The sequence below is a fragment of the Phaseolus vulgaris genome, unplaced genomic scaffold (assembly GCF_000499845.2).
Source record: "Phaseolus vulgaris cultivar G19833 unplaced genomic scaffold, P. vulgaris v2.0 scaffold_133, whole genome shotgun sequence".
Classification (NCBI taxonomy): domain Eukaryota; kingdom Viridiplantae; phylum Streptophyta; class Magnoliopsida; order Fabales; family Fabaceae; genus Phaseolus; species Phaseolus vulgaris.
Genome location: NW_027174152.1, coordinates 1 through 19,910, shown reverse-complemented (window position 1 = coordinate 19,910; position 19,910 = coordinate 1). Strand labels below are relative to the sequence as shown.

General features: G+C 45.6%; 2 protein-coding genes across 2 annotated transcripts; one reads left to right on the top strand and one right to left on the bottom strand.

Annotated features, from left to right (window-relative positions):
* Positions 1–128: 128 nt before the first annotated feature.
* On the bottom strand, positions 129–3,153 carry LOC137817551 (zinc finger chaperone ZPR1-like). The gene is made up of 4 exons (XM_068620838.1): positions 2,913–3,153; positions 840–884; positions 492–532; positions 129–381 (listed from the first exon to the last, which is right to left on the bottom strand). The coding sequence occupies exons 1-4, from the start codon at positions 3,036–3,038 to the stop codon at positions 261–263; spliced, it is 333 nt and encodes a 110-aa protein (XP_068476939.1). The 5' UTR covers positions 3,039–3,153; the 3' UTR covers positions 129–260.
* Positions 3,154–3,828: 675 nt separating this feature from the next.
* Positions 3,829–16,935, top strand: LOC137817552 (zinc finger chaperone ZPR1-like). The gene is made up of 4 exons (XM_068620839.1): positions 3,829–4,069; positions 16,248–16,292; positions 16,600–16,640; positions 16,751–16,935. Exons 1-4 carry the CDS (start codon positions 3,944–3,946, stop codon positions 16,869–16,871), a joined length of 333 nt encoding a protein of 110 aa, XP_068476940.1. The 5' UTR covers positions 3,829–3,943; the 3' UTR covers positions 16,872–16,935.
* The last annotated feature ends 2,975 nt before the right edge of the window (positions 16,936–19,910 follow it).

Sequence of the window (19,910 nt, the reverse complement as noted above, 5' to 3'; positions counted from 1 at the left end):
CCCACAGCAGGTTGGTCTTTATTTAAAGACCCCCTCACCACAACTAACTAACCCAACAACTAACTAACCCGCTTAACCCTTATTTTTAAATTTCCTTCTATGATACACCCTCCAAGTGCTGTCTTTATTTTCCTGCCTAACAGTCAGTCACTAGTGTCAAGAACCTCAGCATGGATGTTAACTGAATGGGAAGAAGATAGCTAATAGAGGCATTGGAGTACCTAGGCGCCATATATGTTTTCTTATGTTATATAAAATAATCATTTGGGGATGGGGAATTGAAATTTGAACAAACCAACCTTTTGCTCGCCTGATGGAATCTTCAAAGTGTAACAACAACCACGTGGTTGAATTTCACCAGCAAACTGTACTTCATTGTTCCTAACAGATAAAATCAATAATTATAAAAGAAAGAAAAATTAAGAGGAAGATCAAAGGAACTAATTATGTTCAACGCACACGGAGAGGGCATAGACTAAAGGGCCGTTTACCTCTCACCACAATGTGGACATTCAAAAGCTGATAACAAAATCTGCAGGAAAGGTAAATGTGACAATGAGTTATATTTCAGAAAACTAATGGACAGACAAAACAAAAGAAACAGCAGATAAAAATAATATGTATTACGATCCATTATGTAATTTGTGAATCAATAATGCTAATTCATTTAATTGAAATATGTAACAAATAACATCAGGGAGAAAAGTGAATGAGGCCTAAACATAAGGAAAGACAGAAATAAAGATGAAATTTAACTACATATATGATATATCCCAATACCTACTAATAGTAACCACTTGCCAATCACAAGAGCAAATGGAGCAATAGACAAGACATACCTTTCTGAAGTGGGGAATTAAAGTCAATAAAAATCTTGTAATCCCCTGACAAACATGACAGAAATTCAAGTCAGATGATAAAATTTAAATATTTTGGATGAAGATACAATATTAAGACTTAGGGTGAATTTGACTCATTTGTTGAGCGATAAAAAATTGTTTCCTTGATTTTTAACATGGCCCTGGATAGAACAACACAAAAGACGAAACACACAAAAAATGTAAATATTCATTACTCAATTACTCGGGTAATAATGTTGCTTGTAAATAAATTAGTACCATGACATTATTGCTCCTTTATCCTAACTATTCGATTAGTACTCTAACAAAAAATAAATTATTATTTCTTCAAAAAAAAAGTTGAACTAAACGCAGGCAACTTCTACTTCCATGCACAAGACCACCCAAAGTCAGATATACCCTTCAACTAGATCTCATTAATACCGATAAAGAATAACCATCAACGCCTGCTCACCTCCAAAATGCTTGTGCAGCGCATCAACCCTGGTGCTAAGTGCTAACTATTCTACATGTGCAGTGCACCAACCTAATACAAAGACAATAAGTGCTACCAATTCAACATGTGCAGTGCATTGGCCATATACAATAAACAAACAAAAAAATTTGATTGTGCCCTGTACAAACCTAATGTAAAAGTGCAGTGCATCAACCTGATGAATAGACAAAAACAAAATTTTTGCTTGTGCCAACTGCAAACCAATTCTGCAGATGGAGTCTGTCGACCTGATACAATAGACAAAACAAAAAAGTTTTGCCTGCACTAATACGAACCAATACTACATGTGTAGTGCATCAAACCGATGCAATAGACAAAACCAAAACGTTTTGTTTGTGCCGACTGTAAACCTATTCTACATGTGCAATGCATTGATCCAACACAATAGAGAAAGCAAAATGTTTAGGTAATGAGTGCTAACGTATTCTAGGAGTGCAGTGCATCATCTAATTGTAACAGACAACAGTTTTGTTAGTGCCAAGTGCTAGCCTATTCCACTTGTGCAGTGTACCGACCCTGATACAATAGACAAAACAAAAAGATTTCCTTGTGACTTGGTTGCTTGGGCAAAGTGCTAACTATTCGTTTTGTCCAATCCTTCAATATGAACAAAACGTATCCTTAGTTCCCAACTCATACACGCAAACAATTTAATTAAGAGCTTAATTAAGTTCCCATTACATGAAACTTAACATCATAAATTTGATTATTATAATAAACTAGAAAATGGCTTATATTGATAAATTTCTCCTAAAAACTTATGCAAAACAAATAGTACTATTACAAGTCACTTTCACAAACTTGAGCGAAATAAAAACTATATGACCTGAGTTCAAGGAGTTGTGAGTTCAAGGAGTTGTGAGTTCAAAGAGTTGTGAGTTCAAAGAGTTGTGAGTTCAAAGCGGTGTTCATTACCACCCCCACAATCCCCAAACCCCAACTAAACGCATTGATGGATAAAGTAAACACACCACCGGCTCATAAATTAAACGCATCGAAGCAGGAGGAGGCAAAAACAAGGTGCGTTGTTTAGAACATGACAAAGTTCACCAACTAATTCAGAGAGAAGGGAAAAGGGCAAAAAAATGGTGTATTGAATACAAATTAAACGCAGTGAAGCGGGGAAAGAAAAAAAAAACAAGGTGCATTGTTTAAACTTCGCCAACGTTCACCGATTAAATACGAGGGAAGAGAAAAAAAAATTAAAAGAAATCGAGCATTGTTCATAGACTATTAAAAGCAATGACGCAGAGAAGAAGAAAAAACACATGAGCATGGCATAAACATCTAACGTTCACCCGATAAATTACGAGGGACGGAAAAGAAGGAGTAAAAGTAATCGAGTATTGAATACAAGTTGAACGCATTGATGCAGCGGAAGAAGAAAACAAAGCGCTAACTTCGCAACGTCCACCGAAAGAAGAATAAAATAGTAAAAGAATGGAGAATTGAATCCCTGAATTAACCACGCCAAAGGTGCGCGAAAAAGTAGAAAGTGAATTCATTGAAAAGCCAAAGGAAAAGGAAAAGGTGGCGGAGAATGGGGAGAAGCTTACGTTTTCACCACATCGCATGCAAAGACTTTCGAGGCTGTAGAGAGGAGCATCACCGTCATCGGCTGAAACGGCCTCCACTACCGATCCTACATCCACGATTTGGTCGCTTTTCGCATTCCCTTCCATTACTCAATTCAACAAGTTTTACTGTGAGAACCTTCAATTTCAACCAGAGTGACTACAGTTCCTGAACCGATGCAAAAGAAGTAGAATGCTGATTTCTATTAGCCTGTTTTGTGTTGGGGAAGACGCTGGAAGAAACTAGGGTACACGTCATCGGGTAAAGTTATTCTGGTCGGGTCATTGTATGGGTCCATTGCCCAAGTACTTGTTGGATTCAAAAAATCGAATTTACGCGGTTGACATTTAAACTGTTGGATGAGTTTTATTCAATCTAATGTGTTTAAAATAAATTGCATTTTACCTTGCAGGTTACTACGATGAATGTTTAATTTTATTTAATAAAAAAAAACAAGTTATGTTTTAGCATTAGTTTTTGTACTGGGCCGACCGAAAGCAATGTGGCCGACCGAAAGAATGCAATGTGTACTGGGCCGACCGAAAGCAATGTATACCGGGCCGAGAGATTGGACCGAAAGCAATGCGAAAACTAAGCTGATAGCTCAACCCGAAAGTAAACTAAATAAGGGAAGAAATAAAACATTCATGCTAAAACATAACTTGTTTTTTTTTTATTAAATAAAATTAAACATTCATCGTAGTAACCTGCAAGGTAAAATGCAATTTATTTTAAACACATTAGATTGAATAAAACTCATCCAACAGTTTAAATGTCAACCGCGTAAATTCGATTTTTTGAATCCAACAAGTACTTGGGCAATGGACCCATACAATGACCCGACCAGAATAACTTTACCCGATGACGTGTACCCTAGTTTCTTCCAGCGTCTTCCCCAACACAAAACAGGCTAATAGAAATCAGCATTCTACTTCTTTTGCATCGGTTCAGGAACTGTAGTCACTCTGGTTGAAATTGAAGGTTCTCACAGTAAAACTTGTTGAATTGAGTAATGGAAGGGAATGCGAAAAGCGACCAAATCGTGGATGTAGGATCGGTAGTGGAGGCCGTTTCAGCCGATGACGGTGATGCTCCTCTCTACAGCCTCGAAAGTCTTTGCATGCGATGTGGTGAAAACGTAAGCTTCTCCCCATTCTCCGCCACCTTTTCCTTTTCCTTTGGCTTTTCAATGAATTCACTTTCTACTTTTTCGCGCACCTTTGGCGTGGTTAATTCAGGGATTCAATTCTCCATTCTTTTACTATTTTATTCTTCTTTCGGTGGACGTTGCGAAGTTAGCGCTTTGTTTTCTTCTTCCGCTGCATCAATGCGTTCAACTTGTATTCAATACTCGATTACTTTTACTCCTTCTTTTCCGTCCCTCGTAATTTATCGGGTGAACGTTAGATGTTTATGCCATGCTCATGTGTTTTTTCTTCTTCTCTGCGTCATTGCTTTTAATAGTCTATGAACAATGCTCGATTTCTTTTAATTTTTTTTTCTCTTCCCTCGTATTTAATCGGTGAACGTTGGCGAAGTTTAAACAATGCACCTTGTTTTTTTTTTCTTTCCCCGCTTCACTGCGTTTAATTTGTATTCAATACACCATTTTTTTGCCCTTTTCCCTTCTCTCTGAATTAGTTGGTGAACTTTGTCATGTTCTAAACAACGCACCTTGTTTTTGCCTCCTCCTGCTTCGATGCGTTTAATTTATGAGCCGGTGGTGTGTTTACTTTATCCATCAATGCGTTTAGTTGGGGTTTGGGGATTGTGGGGGTGGTAATGAACACCGCTTTGAACTCACAACTCTTTGAACTCACAACTCTTTGAACTCACAACTCCTTGAACTCACAACTCCTTGAACTCAGGTCATATAGTTTTTATTTCGCTCAAGTTTGTGAAAGTGACTTGTAATAGTACTATTTGTTTTGCATAAGTTTTTAGGAGAAATTTATCAATATAAGCCATTTTCTAGTTTATTATAATAATCAAATTTATGATGTTAAGTTTCATGTAATGGGAACTTAATTAAGCTCTTAATTAAATTGTTTGCGTGTATGAGTTGGGAACTAAGGATACGTTTTGTTCATATTGAAGGATTGGACAAAACGAATAGTTAGCACTTTGCCCAAGCAACCAAGTCACAAGGAAATCTTTTTGTTTTGTCTATTGTATCAGGGTCGGTACACTGCACAAGTGGAATAGGCTAGCACTTGGCACTAACAAAACTGTTGTCTGTTACAATTAGATGATGCACTGCACTCCTAGAATACGTTAGCACTCATTACCTAAACATTTTGCTTTCTCTATTGTGTTGGATCAATGCATTGCACATGTAGAATAGGTTTACAGTCGGCACAAACAAAACGTTTTGGTTTTGTCTATTGCATCGGTTTGATGCACTACACATGTAGTATTGGTTCGTATTAGTGCAGGCAAAACTTTTTTGTTTTGTCTATTGTATCAGGTCGACAGACTCCATCTGCAGAATTGGTTTGCAGTTGGCACAAGCAAAAATTTTGTTTTTGTCTATTCATCAGGTTGATGCACTGCACTTTTACATTAGGTTTGTACAGGGCACAATCAAATTTTTTTGTTTGTTTATTGTATATGGCCAATGCACTGCACATGTTGAATTGGTAGCACTTATTGTCTTTGTATTCGGTTGGTGCACTGCACATGTAGAATAGTTAGCACTTAGCACCAGGGTTGATGCGCTGCACAAGCATTTTGGAGGTGAGCAGGCGTTGATGGTTATTCTTTATCGGTATTAATGAGATCTAGTTGAAGGGTATATCTGACTTTGGGTGGTCTTGTGCATGGAAGTAGAAGTTGCCTGCGTTTAGTTCAACTTTTTTTTTGAAGAAATAATAATTTATTTTTTGTTAGAGTACTAATCGAATAGTTAGGATAAAGGAGCAATGATCCGATCGGTCATCGGTGTTCGATAACGTTAGCAGAAGACGACCGCGTGGACCAATTGCAGGGTGACACGTGGTCAAGGTGACAGATAGATCAGGTGGCGTAGGAACCACGAAGGTGATCGGTGGTCAGTACCAAGTGACCACCGACAGATCAAGTGGAGAAACGCGAGAAGCAATAGAGCACCGATCAGTCATCGGGTGCATTGTCATCGGGGTCTCGTGTTACACGCAGTTAAACTGGGACCAAGGTTCCCAGCGAGAGCGTTACGCATGAACCCCGCATGAGCAATAGGGCGCCGATCAGTCATCGGGTGCATTGTCATCGGGGTCTCGTGTTACACGCAGTTAAACTGGGACCAAGGTTCCCAGCGAGAGCGTTACGCATGAACCCCGCATGAGTATACCTCAGGGAATCGTGCACGAGGATGGCCTGAGGGAGCCAGTACACCGATCAGTGATCGGTTACTCCCTCAACCCATTACATGCATGACGCCACGAAAGGTAAGCCGCTTACGCGGGGAGCAGTGTTTGGTGAGTGTGCCTAGACCAGCCACACCTGGCACTCTCCTGCGAGTGCGCGAGTTATCCAGATAGAAGAAGGGTCTGAGTCATTCCGCAAGGGAATAACTTAGATCCGCAAAGAGAAGCACCAGAGCCCTGCAAATGGTGACGCGTGTGTGGTTAGATGTGAGTAGCATGCCTCCACGTATCATCATTTGAGAATGGCGCGGCCCAGACGAAAGTGTATTCCGCACGCTAAAGGGAACAGTCTCGCGCAGCCTAGCACAGCCAGCGCAGACTCCCGCTGGCGGGCACAGACACCCAAGTCTCACTAACTCTGAGGGTAGGTGGTGATAGGAAAGCACAACAGGGTTCTGACACACGCTAGAGGCGCAGCAGAGCCCTGTTGATCACGTCACCAAAGAGAAAGATAAAAGGGAGTGAGGGTGAGAAAAAAAGGGACTTTTGGTTTTTCCGAGGGACACAGAGTTTGAAAGAGAGGAGGTTACGCATAGAGACAGAGAGCATCTTTTCTCAAGAGTTATCACGCTCTCCAGTTGCTTTCTTTTGGTGGTTCTGTGGACTAACTTGAGCGTCGGAGCACAAACGGCCGCTAGAGGCGCCGTCTGTGTGTTTTGCAGGTCACGTTCGGAGCTTGCAGAGGAGGTTCTGAAGGTGCTCGCGTAGAGAACACAGCTGCGCAGACGGATCAGGAGCGCAGCGAGGCCATTCCATCACGCTCGAGTTGCCGGCAGTATCATTTGGCGCCCACCGTGGGGCCGTGTGAATCGTGGTCCCATATACACCACAGTTTGAAGCTTGCCAGAGTTTTTGCTAAGATCTTTGCCAAGAAAGATGCCAAGAAACAGACAACCACCGCCTGCGCCATCTGGAGACGAAGGAACTGTGACAATGGCGCAGGTCCTGGAGATGGTGCGTACGTTGCAGAGCAACGTCGCAGCGTCCAGAACTGAGCAAGAGAGGATGCAGACGGAGTTGGCTGCGTCACAGAGCAGGAATGACAAGCTAAACCGGGTAAATGAAGAGTTGAGGAGGACGCTGCAGGCGCAGAGGGAGCTTACAGTTGAAGAGAGGGTGTCGAAACCAGCGACGCCTCCGAGGGCGTTTCCCATGCCCTTCTCCCCTGAAGTCATGGGAACCATGGTGCCTTCCAACCTGGTGGGAATAAAGGCGTCGTTCACGGGGGTAGAAGACCCGGAGGCGCATCTGACGGCGTTCCACACCCAGATGATGTTATCTGGGGGTTCAGATGCAGTGTACTGCAAAATGTTTATGAGCACGTTGAGCGGAATCGCCATGGAGTGGTTCGTTAGCCTGCCAGAAGGACATATTACGTACTTCCCCCAGTTTACGAAGCTTTTTACTGAGCAGTACATCGTGAATAAAGCACCTGCGGTGGTGTCGTATGATTTGTTCGATGTGCGTCAGTATCAAGGTGAGTCGCTGAAGGACTACCTCAATCGCTTTGGAGCACAAGTGGTTAGATTGCCCAGCAAAGACGAGGATATGCTGGTCCACGCGTTCAAGAAGGGAGTGCTGCCTGGCCCCTTCAGTGAGTCTCTCATCAGGAGCCACCCCAGCACCTTTGCAGAGATCAGACGACACGCGGTGGCGCACATAGTGGCAGAAACGGAGGTTTCTGAGAAAAGAGGAAGTGCTGCTCCACCCAGACCGCGCGGAGGGCAAGGAAGGCCGCAGCAGCAGGCAAGGGTGCACGAAACCAAGGAGGGAAGGAAGGAACAAGGAAAACCCCGTCCCTATGCACCGCGCAAGGACCAGGGCAGGGGGCGTGTAAGGGAGGATAAGGCTCCCCCAAGGTACAATTTCACGGTGGGATTAGCAGACCTCATCGCTCTTCCTGCTGTAGCAGCAAGACTCCGAATACCAGAGAAGACAGACAAGGTACTTGGAAGGAAGAAGGATGAGTGGTGCGAATTTCATCAGGCCTTTGGGCACACCCTCCACTCATGCCTAGCGTTGGGGCACCAACTGGCAGAGTTGGTGAAATCCGGACTCCTAACTGATTACCTGCGCGAGCCGCAGGGTGATCGCGCGTCGGGGTCCAAGGCTGGAGAGCAGCAGCACGAAATCCCTGTGCACGAGGAGGTGCAAACAATTGCAGGAGGTTTTTCTGGCGGGGGATGCACTGCCTCACAAAGAAGGAGGTACACTCGATCAGTTATGGCAGTGGATTCAGTGGACGAGAGCCATTTCCCCGAAGTAGATATTACCTTCAGGAAGGCTGACCTGCGGGACGTTGTCCCACACGATAACGACCCCGTGGTCATCTCCCTCATCACAGCAGGAAGACGAGTGCACAGAGTGCTCGTAGATCAGGGAAGCTCAGCGGATGTTATGTTCTTGCCGACCTTCGACAAGTTGCAGTTGTCCCCTGATCAGCTAAGGCCATACACCGGGTCTCTCTATGGCTTTACAGGGGACCAGGTGGAGGTGCGGGGGTACATTGAGTTGAGAACGACGTTCACCGATGGAACGACGGCCCGCACAGAAAGGATAAGATACTTGGTGGTGAACGCCCCCTCGGCGTACAATGTCTTGTTGGGGAGGCCCACACTTAATAGGTTGGGCGCAGTACCCTCGACGAGGCACATGAAGCTAAAGCTGTCGTCGATGGAGGGGACAGTGATGAACATCAAGTCAGATCAGGCCGAGGCTAGGCGCTGTTATGAGAACAGCCTCAGGCAGAAGAGGAGCGTATGCCACGTCACCTCGACACCACCACCAGGAGTGCACGAGGAACGATCGGGTGTTGAGGTAACGCGCGGCGCTCAGAGGGAGGAAGATGTTACGCTGGGGGGCTCCCAGGTAGCTCAGGCAAAGGAGGGAAGCAGAGGACCGTCATTCAGGAAACCTTGAAGGTACCACGAGCGTTCGTGTCAGACAACCAGGTACTTCATGTGTACAAAGCGATGGAGCGCCTGACGATCGGTCATCGGTCGTTAACTCAAGAAACGCTGAGAGCGCCGAGGGTTAGAGCGCGACCGTCGAAGACCGATGAGTCGATGGAAGTCTGCGCGACGAAGGAGCCAGACACGTGGATAACGCCGTACCAGTTGTACTTAAAAGACGGCATACTCCCGCTCGATGAAGCAGAAGCAAAAAGGATAAAGAGGAGCTCGAGTAAGTTTACTCTTATCGATGGGAACCTCTTTAGAATTGGATTTTCTCACCCAGTGCAGACCTGCGTGCACGGCGAGCAATGCACTAGACTCATGTCTGAGCTGCACGAAGGGGTGTGCGGGAGCCATGTAGGGGGTCGCGCTTTGGCAAGTAGGATACTCCGTGCAGGTTACTACTGCCCAAGGCTGAAGGAAGACTGCGTAAGGTTTGCTCAGCGTTGCAGACAGTGCCAACTTCACGCGGACTGGCATAAGGCGCCCCCCGAGGAGTTGAGATCCATCCGTAGCCCGTGGCCATTCCACACATGGGGGATTGACATCCTGGGACCCTTTCCCTTGGCGATAAGGCAGATGAAGTTCCTCATAGTGGCCATCGAGTACTTCACCAAGTGGGTGGAGGCAGAACCAATTGCTCACATCACCGCACAGAAAGTCCAACACTTCGTCTGGAAAAACATCGTCTGTCGCTTCGGAGTACCCAAGAGGTTAGTCTCCGACAATGGCACCCAGTTCACGAGTCATCAGCTGAGGAAGAGGTGCGAGGAGTTAAAAATACAGCAAGTTTTCGCCTCAGTAGAACACCCGCAGACAAATGGGCAGGTAGAGTCAGCCAACCGAGTACTGCTCAGGGGGCTGAAGCGAAGGTTAGACAAGGCTAAAGGGAGCTGGGCTGAGGAGGTTCCCAGAATCGTATGGTCTTACCATACCACCCCACAGTCCAGCACCCACGAGACGCCCTTCAGCCTCGTTTACGGGACAGATGCCATGATCCCTGTGGAAATACAGGAGAACTCCCCCAGGTTTTTGAATTTCATTGCTGAAGAATCCAATGAAGAACGAAGGGTGAATCTCGACCTACTGGAAGAAGTGCGAGAAGAAGCCAGAATCAGCGCTGAAGCCGTCAAAAGAAGAGTAGAACGAAGGCACAACTCTAAAGTGAGGCTCAGGCGCTTCCAGGAAGGTGATCTGGTGATGAGAAAGGCACATCAGATTGACATGCAGAACAAGTTGTCCCCAAAGTGGACAGGCCCGTACAGAGTGGTGGAGACGTTGGAAAACGGAGCCTATCGCCTAGAGACTTTGGAGGGAGGAGCAATCCCCCGAACGTGGAACGCTACCCATTTAAAATTCTATTTCAGTTAAAAGTTGTACAGTAATGGCGTTCTCGCGCTAAGAGGTACATGCTTTGTATGTAGTGGAAACAGTTGAACAGACAAGGGGGCACTCTTTTCCCTAAGGAGGGTTTTTGATGAGGCCACCCAATTAAAAAGAAAATTTCCAGCGTATCAAGTGTGCTCAAGTATTGACGTCAGAATCCTCCTTGCCCCAGGTGCAAGTGCAGGTGATTGATTAGGCCCTACTTGCCCTAGGCGCAAGTGCTGGCACTAATCTGAGTCTTCCTCACCCCAGGTGTGAGCGTAAGCAGTTAGAAGTTTGAAACCCCGAGGGGGTTAGTAAGACCAAGTGAGGGAAAGGAAAGATTTTGACAGCAGTCCTTGCCCACTTGGCATACACCCATATTGGCCCAGTAAGCTCTTAGTTTGAAACCCTTCTCACCCCAGGTGTGAGGTAGGGAAAGATCGACCAATCCGCAAAGGTTGATGACCCTGGGGAAGGTAAGAGGGGTCAGCGAGAAACACTTTTCTTTCCCCAAAACAAGGCATCACCTCGAAAGATTGATGACGAAGTCCTCTATGCACTTAGCACTGGAGCCACAGAGAAGCTAAGAAAAGACCGTAGAACGATGACCGATCACAGGCGCCCAACCTTGAAGGTACCACGAGCGTTCGTGTCAGACAACCAGGTACTTCATGTGTACAAAGCGATGGAATGTCTAACGATCGGTCATCGGTCGTGACTCAAGAAACGCTGAGAGCGCCGAGGGTTAGAGCGCGACCGTCGAAGACCGATGAGTCGCCAGCAGAGGTGTTAGTGTGTAAGTGCCCTGTTTGCGGAAGCTTTCCCAAACAAGTTCTCACATATCAAGTTAGCAAACAGAATACCCAGTACGAAGCCATGCACAAGGACTGTTAGAGATCAAGTTAAGCGAGTTGTTAGTCGTGATTGAGTTAGAAGCCAAGATCAGAGGCTTGAGATCGCGCTAGGCCTAAACTGGCCAACACTTAGCCATGCGAAAAGGAAAAGACAAGGCTCAAGGTCGCGCTAAGCCTAAGCTGGTTAACAGATAATCGTGTGCAAATAGAAAGATAGAAGTCAAGAAAACACAAAGAGAAAGTTGTGCAGCTGAAACCAATGTATATTAACAAAGACACTTAAAAGAAGCTTCAGGTACAATAGTCAATGGTGCAGAAATTTAAAGTTACAAAACGAAGGTTACAAAAAATGGAAAGAGCTCAAGAAGGAGGAGGAATAAGTTTCCCATCTTCCACTTCGTGGTGAATGCTGAACTGCGAGAGGTCCAGGTCCGGGAGAACACATTGGACCTGCTCGAGTGCAAGCTCGAACCCGTCAGTAAGAGCCTCAGCACCCACACTCATTAAGGAGGCCCTCTCAGCTTCTGCAGTTTCTTTTGCAGTGGTGAGGGAAGCGATGGAAGAGGAAGCTTCTTCTAGCTGGCACCTTGCCTCCTCAAGCTCTTTCTCCTTGGATGCGGCCTTCTCCTCACTAGCCTCGAGCTTCCCCGCCAGTTCTGAGTTCGTTTGCTGAAGGGAGGAAGTCTCGTCTTCCAGGCGGAGAACCTTGCTTTTCAACTCGGCCATTTCACAGTCCAGCGTGGTAACGGCTTGGCCCATCAAGATCTCAGTCTTGATGGTCTCCTGGACTTGCGCTAGGTACTCTCTCCTAGACTTCTCCACCATACCCCTCATCAGGGCAACAGATCCTTGTGCAGCCTCGAAGTCACTCTGCAGCAACCCCTTGTCGTGCTCAAGTTCCTGTACCCGTTTCTCTAGGGCAAGTTGTTTGCGGTGCTGAGTGGAGAACTCTAAGGAGAGTATCATTTGCTTGGCAAGGTGCATATCCACCTCGTCTCCGCTCCAATCAACAAGCTCCCGGTTGCTGATGAGCTGTCGAACCAAGGCAAATAACCTTGCTGAGGTTCTCGTGACTAGCCCCCGAGGCGCTTGGTCGCGAGCTGGCCCCACCATGTTCAGTGGTAGCAACCGGAGTTGGCAGCGGTGGTGGTGGCCCCTTAGGTAGAGCAGAGACGCCCCCAGCAGGTAGAGCAGGTCGACCAAGAGGTTGGCCTACTGGGGGAGATGATGGCGTTTGGCGCGGAGAAGGAAGGTCTGTGGGCGCTGGAGCTGGTTGAGCAGAAGGAAGAGGGGCTGAACTTTCCTCCACCTCCACCACCTCAATCTCCCCGGGCTGGAGAGACGAGGTCCCTTCAATCGCTGGCAGTTTCCTCCTGCGGGGTATAAGAGGAGAGCCAGAACTCTCCTCTTCGGTTGAAGGAGCAAGAACAGCGGCGGCAGTAGCAGCAGCAGATGAAGCAAAGGCCTTCACCAGCCTTTTTCTTTTCCTCTCTGGCCCCGCGCCTTCAGTTGGCGCAACCGAGAGAGGCTGAGCGGCAATTGGATCAGTGGGGGAAGAAGGGGAGCCCGTCCCTTTGGTATCTTGGACTCTAGCGAGCTCCATCAGGGCCTTCCTCCTGTCTTTCCCTGAAATCATATCTGCATCAAAGAGAGAAGGAAGGGTCAGATGACATAGTTATGCAAATAAGTCAGGATATGTACAAACATGAATGAGAATGTGCAAACATCTGAGAGGTGAAAGAAGAAGAGCCTACCTATATGTTTCTTCAGGGATAGCACATCAAACTCATGTTTGATGAGGAGGGCTGAGCTGTATTTGGCTCCCGACAGCAGCCCGCACAGCTCGCGCTCATAAGGGGCCATAGCCTCAAGACCCCGGGGTTTTTTGAACTCAACCCCAGGAACCCAGTAGAGAGGGTACCCCTCGAGCAGCGTTGGGCTTTGTGGGGTGGCAGAGATCATGTAGAACCTGCCTTTCCAATCTTTGAAGGATTGCTGGTACAGGCCCAAGAGCACCCGTCCAACAACCCCGTTCAAGCTCACCCAGGACCTGTCCCCAGGGTTCTTCGCTTCGAAGAAATAGAGAAACACGTCCACAGAGGCGGGAAGCCCGAAGTAGTTGCAAAGAATTTGGAAAGCCCAGGCGTTCGGGTGAAACTGGCAGGGAGCGACGTTGAGCTCTGTCATCAACTCCTTCTCGAAGAAAGTGAAGGGCAGCCGCAACTTCAGTCTTTTGAAAATCGCGGAGTAGACAAAGGTGAAGGGCACCCCATTGGTGGCCCTATCATCCACGCAGATAGGCATCCCTCGGGGAGGGATGCGTATTCGGATGTTGAAATCGTTCTCCCTATCGATGGCGCAGGAAGGCTCGTCAGGGTCATTGCTCAGCAGGGATGTGAGGTGTCCTTGAGGCAGTAGGGTGGACGTCTCAGCAAGCAATGCCAGGGGAGCCCATTGGTAGACCCTGGCATTGTCGTGGTAGGAGGTTGCGCTAGGAGGTGGCGAAGCTGGTGCACTCGCGGAAGGCTGTGCACCAGAAGAGGAAGCAATGACGCGAGCAGTTTGCTTCAAACGAGCCATCGTGAGACAGCTGCAATGGAGGAAAAACGAAAAGTCAGAATGAGTAGAAGAAGAGGAAATGATGTATGGATCGGTGAAAACAAAGAAGGGGAATGAGAAAGAAATGCCCAGGTAAAAGAGAGGAAGGAGGAATAGCAGAAAGCGAAGCAAGGAGCAGGGAAACCCTAGTGCGGGTTGAGAAGAGGAAAGCAGAGAAGATGAATGCATAACGATGAAGGAGATGAATGCAATCGATGGAAATAACCTAAATAGACTGGGAAAGAAGAAAAACCATACCTTTGAGTGATCGCGAGAGTCTTGAAGGTAGGAATCTGAAGAAAGGTGGAAGCGCGGAGAGAAGGTTCGAAAGAAGTCTGAGAGCTAAGTGGAGAAGATGAAGGAACAGTAAAACCCGCGCCTATTTGAAAAGAAGGAAGCGTTAGCGACACTAAGCGCTGGCCGTTTGATGCGTCCACGTGTCGCGAGATCAAGAGAGGGAGTTAAAACGTTAAAGGAAGCCGCACGTGAGGAAAGAAGAAGCGGCACGTGAGATGGCACGCTAGGTGGCACGTGAGCTGGCCCCACATGCCACGTGGACCAAGGGCACGATCACTTAGTCTCTTCACTGAGAACGAGTTCTCAGCTCGAGACTAGGGGGCTTGTGATCCGATCGGTCATCGGTGTTCGATAACGTTAGCAGAAGACGACCGCGTGGACCAATCGCAGGGTGACACGTGGTCAAGGTGACAGATAGATCAGGTGGCGTAGGAACCACGAAGGTGATCGGTGGTCAGTACCAAGTGACCACCGACAGATCAAGTGGAGAAATGCGAGAAGCAATAGAGCACCGATCAGTCATCGGGTGCATTGTCATCGGGGTCTCGTGTTACACGCAGTTAAACTGGGACCAAGGTTCCCAGCGAGAGCGTTACGCATGAACCCCGCATGAGCAATAGGGCGCCGATCAGTCATCGGGTGCATTGTCATCGGGGTCTCGTGTTACACGCAGTTAAACTGGGACCAAGGTTCCCAGCGAGAGCGTTACGCATGAACCCCGCATGAGTATACCTCAGGGAATCGTGCACGAGGATGGCCTGAGAGAGCCAGTACACCGATCAGTGATCGGTTACTCCCTCAACCCATTACATGCATGACGCCACGAAAGGTAAGCCGCTTACGCGGGGAGCAGTGTTTGGTGAGTGTGCCTAGACCAGCCACACCTGGCACTCTCCTGCGAGCGCGCGAGTTATCCAGATAGAAGAAGGGTCTGAGTCATTCCGCAAGGGAATAACTTAGATCCGCAAAGAGAAGCACCAGAGCCCTGCAAATGGTGACGCGTGTGTGGTTAGATGTGAGTAGCATGCTTCCACGTATCATCATTTGAGAATGGCGCGGCCCAGACGAAAGTGTATTCCGCACGCTAAAGGGAACAGTCTCGCGCAACCTAGCACAGCCAGCGCAGACTCCCGCAGGCGGGCACAGACACCCAAGTCTCACTAACTCTGAGGGTAGGTGGTGATAGGAAAGCACAACAGGGTTCTGACACACGCCAGAGGCGCAGCAGAGCCCTGTTGATCACGTCACCAAAGAGAAAGATAAAAGGGAGTGAGGGTGAGACAAAAAAGGGACTTTTGGTTTTTCCGAGGGACACAGAGTCTGAAAGAGAGGAGGTTACGCATAGAGACAGAGAGCATCTTTTCTCAAGAGAGTTATCACGCTCTCCAGTTGCTTTCTTTTGGTGGTTCTGTGGACTAACTTGAGCGTCGGAGCACAAACGGCCGCTAGAGGCGCCGTCTGTGTGTTTTGCAGGTCACGTTCGGAGCTTGCAGAGGAGGTTCTGAAGGTGCTCGCGTAGAGAACACAGCTGCGCAGACGGATCAGGAGCGCAGCGAGGCCATTCCATCACGCTCGAGTTGCCGGCAGGATCAAGCAATAATGTCATGGTACTAATTTATTTACAAGCAACATTATTACCCGAGTAATTGAGTAATGAATATTTACATTTTTTGTGTGTTTCGTCTTTTGTGTTGTTCTATCCAGGGCCATGTTAAAAATCAAGGAAACAATTTTTTATCGCTCAACAAATGAGTCAAATTCACCCTAAGTCTTAATATTGTATCTTCATCCAAAATATTTAAATTTTATCATCTGACTTGAATTTCTGTCATGTTTGTCAGGGGATTACAAGATTTTTATTGACTTTAATTCCCCACTTCAGAAAGGTATGTCTTGTCTATTGCTCCATTTGCTCTTGTGATTGGCAAGTGGTTACTGTTAGTAGGTATTGGGATATATCATATATGTAGTTAAATTTCATCTTTATTTCTGTCTTTCCTTATGTTTAGGCCTCATTCACTTTTCTCCCTGATGTTATTTGTTACATATTTCAATTAAATGAATTAGCATTATTGATTCACAAATTACATAATGGATCGTAATACATATTATTTTTATCTGCTGTTTCTTTTGTTTTGTCTGTCCATTAGTTTTCTGAAATATAACTCATTGTCACATTTACCTTTCCTGCAGATTTTGTTATCAGCTTTTGAATGTCCACATTGTGGTGAGAGGTAAACAGCCCTTTAGTCTATGCCCTCTCCGTGTGCGTTGAACATAATTAGTTCCTTTGATCTTCCTCTTAATTTTTCTTTCTTTTATAATTATTGATTTTATCTGTTAGGAACAATGAAGTACAGTTTGCTGGTGAAATTCAACCACGTGGTTGTTGTTACACTTTGAAGATTCCATCAGGCGAGCAAAAGGTTGGTTTGTTCAAATTTCAATTCCCCATCCCCAAATGATTATTTTATATAACATAAGAAAACATATATGGCGCCTAGGTACTCCAATGCCTCTATTAGCTATCTTCTTCCCATTCAGTTAACATCCATGCTGAGGTTCTTTTCACTAGTGACTGACTGTTAGGCAGGAAAATAAAGACAGCACTTGGAGGGTGTATCATAGAAGGAAATATAAAAATAAGGGTTAAGCGGGTTAGTTAGTTGTGGTGAGGGGGTCTTTAAATAAAGACCAACCTGCTGTGGGGGAGGGGATATCTGAATTGTTGTAAGAAGTTGACAGGATTAAACCTGTGTGAAAGGAGCTATTCTCCTTTGTAACCCTTTTGGGTGTTCTGTTCTGCATTGTAATAAAACAGAGTTTTCTTTCTTCTTGCTGTGTTTGGGAGGGAATTCTGGTTTTTCTGTCTAGGAACCTAACAGTTGGTCCGACCTGCCGGATCTGAAAAAACAGAGAGTGAGGAAGAAAAGATGGAACAGAGGATGGCAGCAGTAGAGAAATTTACCAGCGAACAATTGAAATGGAATTCTGAAATAAGAGCAGAAATTCTGGGGTTGAAAGAAGGCATGCTGGAGTTAAAAGAAATCAAAGAAATGTTGCGGGATCTCAAGAAAGGAGATAGAAGGTCGGAAGGGGGAGAGTGTTCGGTGAATGGTGAGGAAAGAGTGGAGGAACCATCAAGGCAGGATAGCCAATGGGAAAAGATGAAGGAAGGAGAGATGAAGTCGTGGGGTAGGAGAGTGGAGTTACCGGGGTTTGAGGGCGAGGACCCAATGGGTTGGCTGGCCAGAGCTGAAAAATTCTTTGAGGTGCAGAATGTGATAGCAGGGGAAAGATTAAAACTGGCCTTCATCAGTATGGAGGGAAGCGCCAGTCCTTGGTTCAGTTTTTGGAGAAAGAACTCCAAGAATCCTTCTTGGGAAGAGTTTTCCATGGCGCTGAATAGGAGGTTTGGGGGAAAGGAGAGAAGTTCTGTTTTTGAGAAGCTGGCGAAGATCAAACAGAATGGAAGAATTGATGAATACATTCAAGATTTTGAGCTGTTAGTGTCACAAGCACCACAGACAGGGGAGGAACAGCTGCTGGGGTATTTTTTTGCTGGATTACAGTCCAAGATTCGTAATCAAATCAGACCGCATGACCCCAAAGAATTGATGAGAGCCATGGAGATTGCGCTGGATGTTGAGGAGTCCTTCAGGGAAGAAAAAATTAGCAGTTTTGGGCATAGGAATAATGCGTCTTTTCTGCATTATCAAGGAAGCACCGGGATAACATGCCACACAAATTTGCATAAGGGGAATAGTGGGCCAGTCTCGTCTAGTTTGACTAGCACAGCAAGGAATGAGTCTTCTTCTTCCAATAGAGAGTTTCGGCCAGGAGAAGGATCCAGAAACAGGGGGTCCAGGACCCTTCCCTATCCCGAATATGTGAGAAGAAGGGAAGAGGGAAGATGTTTCCATTGTGGAGGGGCGTACGGTCCCGGACATCGCTGCCCTGAAAAGAATTTGAGGGTTATCATTTTTGCAGAAGATGAGGGAGACCCTACAGAGGTGAATCATTCTGGGTGGGGACAGATTGAGGAAGATTTGGAAAAAGAACATCAAGGAGCAGTGACCTGATTTCAACCTTGAGGACAAGGTTGTTTTGTCAGAAATGAGTAATGTTAGGCAGGAAAATAAAGACAGCACTTGGAGGGTGTATCATAGAAGGAAATTTAAAAATAAGGGTTAAGCGGGTTAGTTAGTTGTTGGGTTAGTTAGTTGGGGTGAGGGGGTCTTTAAATAAAGACCAACCTGCTGTGGGGGAGGGGATATCTGAATTGTTGTAAGAAGTTGACAGGATTAAACCTGTGTGAAAGGAGGATTAAACCTGTGTGAAAGGAGCTATTCTCCTTTGTAACCCTTTTGGGTGTTCTGTTCTGCATTGTAATAAAACAGAGTTTTCTTTCTTCTTGCTGTGTTTGGGAGGGAATTCTGGTTTTTCTGTCTAGGAACCTAACAATGACCTAGTTCGAAGGATGGTTTTTCATACTTTTGCATCCATGTTTAGCTAGAAGACCATTGTTGTTGAAATCAATATTTACCATGTAGGATCATACTATGCTATGAGTTGAACACACCCTGGAAAATCCCTTTCTTCTTATTTATGAAGCCCTTCCCAATCCATTCGTGATCTTCTCCATCTTGGACTGTTCAACCTTTTCTTTGTCATTCCATTGTTGCCTTAGAGTATTGCCACCTATAACTTTTATTATTGCACCTTCATTTGGCTGTAGCAACATTTTCAGTTTAGTAATCCTTACCATAGAAGTTAATTTTGTGGGATTGAGCTTGACCCTATGCTCAAACTCTATGATGGTAACAAAGGCAATCCTAAATCAATTGTTGGGTCACCTACATTGACCAATTCCAGACTTATAGTCCTTGGCATAGGGGGTGTTGGTTCAAATGCATATTAATTAAGGACAATCCTTGCCCACCATAATTTGCAGCCACGTGCACCTTCATTATGGTAGGTGAGTGGGTAAGTATAAATCCCGCTTAAAACTTGGAAAATTGTGTGGTTAGGTTAAATCCTAAACCTAAATACTAAGATAGTTCAACAACATAATTTTCTAGTCAACTAATAAACAAATAGAATTAAGAATTTCTTTCTCACATTTCTGATTATACTATTTGGATACCTGACTTACTATAGTTATAACTTTTAAATCTAATTTTGTTTTAATGTAGTGATTTTGGAGGTTATTTTCTTTGTTTATGATATTCTTATGCATATGCACTATATATGTATAGTTTTGCATTTTATGTAAAACCATAGGATCTTACCATCCAAGTTAAGATCCCCAATTTACGAGTTTTTAATCTCCTTATCCTAGGTAGAATATTGAGTTTAGCATTGTAAAGGACATCTATCATGTAATGATATAAAACTATTTGAAGCAAAATGCATGCAATCAAGATTGTAAAACTTGAGAGTTCATAGAAACTTGTGAAGGCTTTTGTAAACTTGACTCAAACTTGTAAGAGTTTACTTACCAT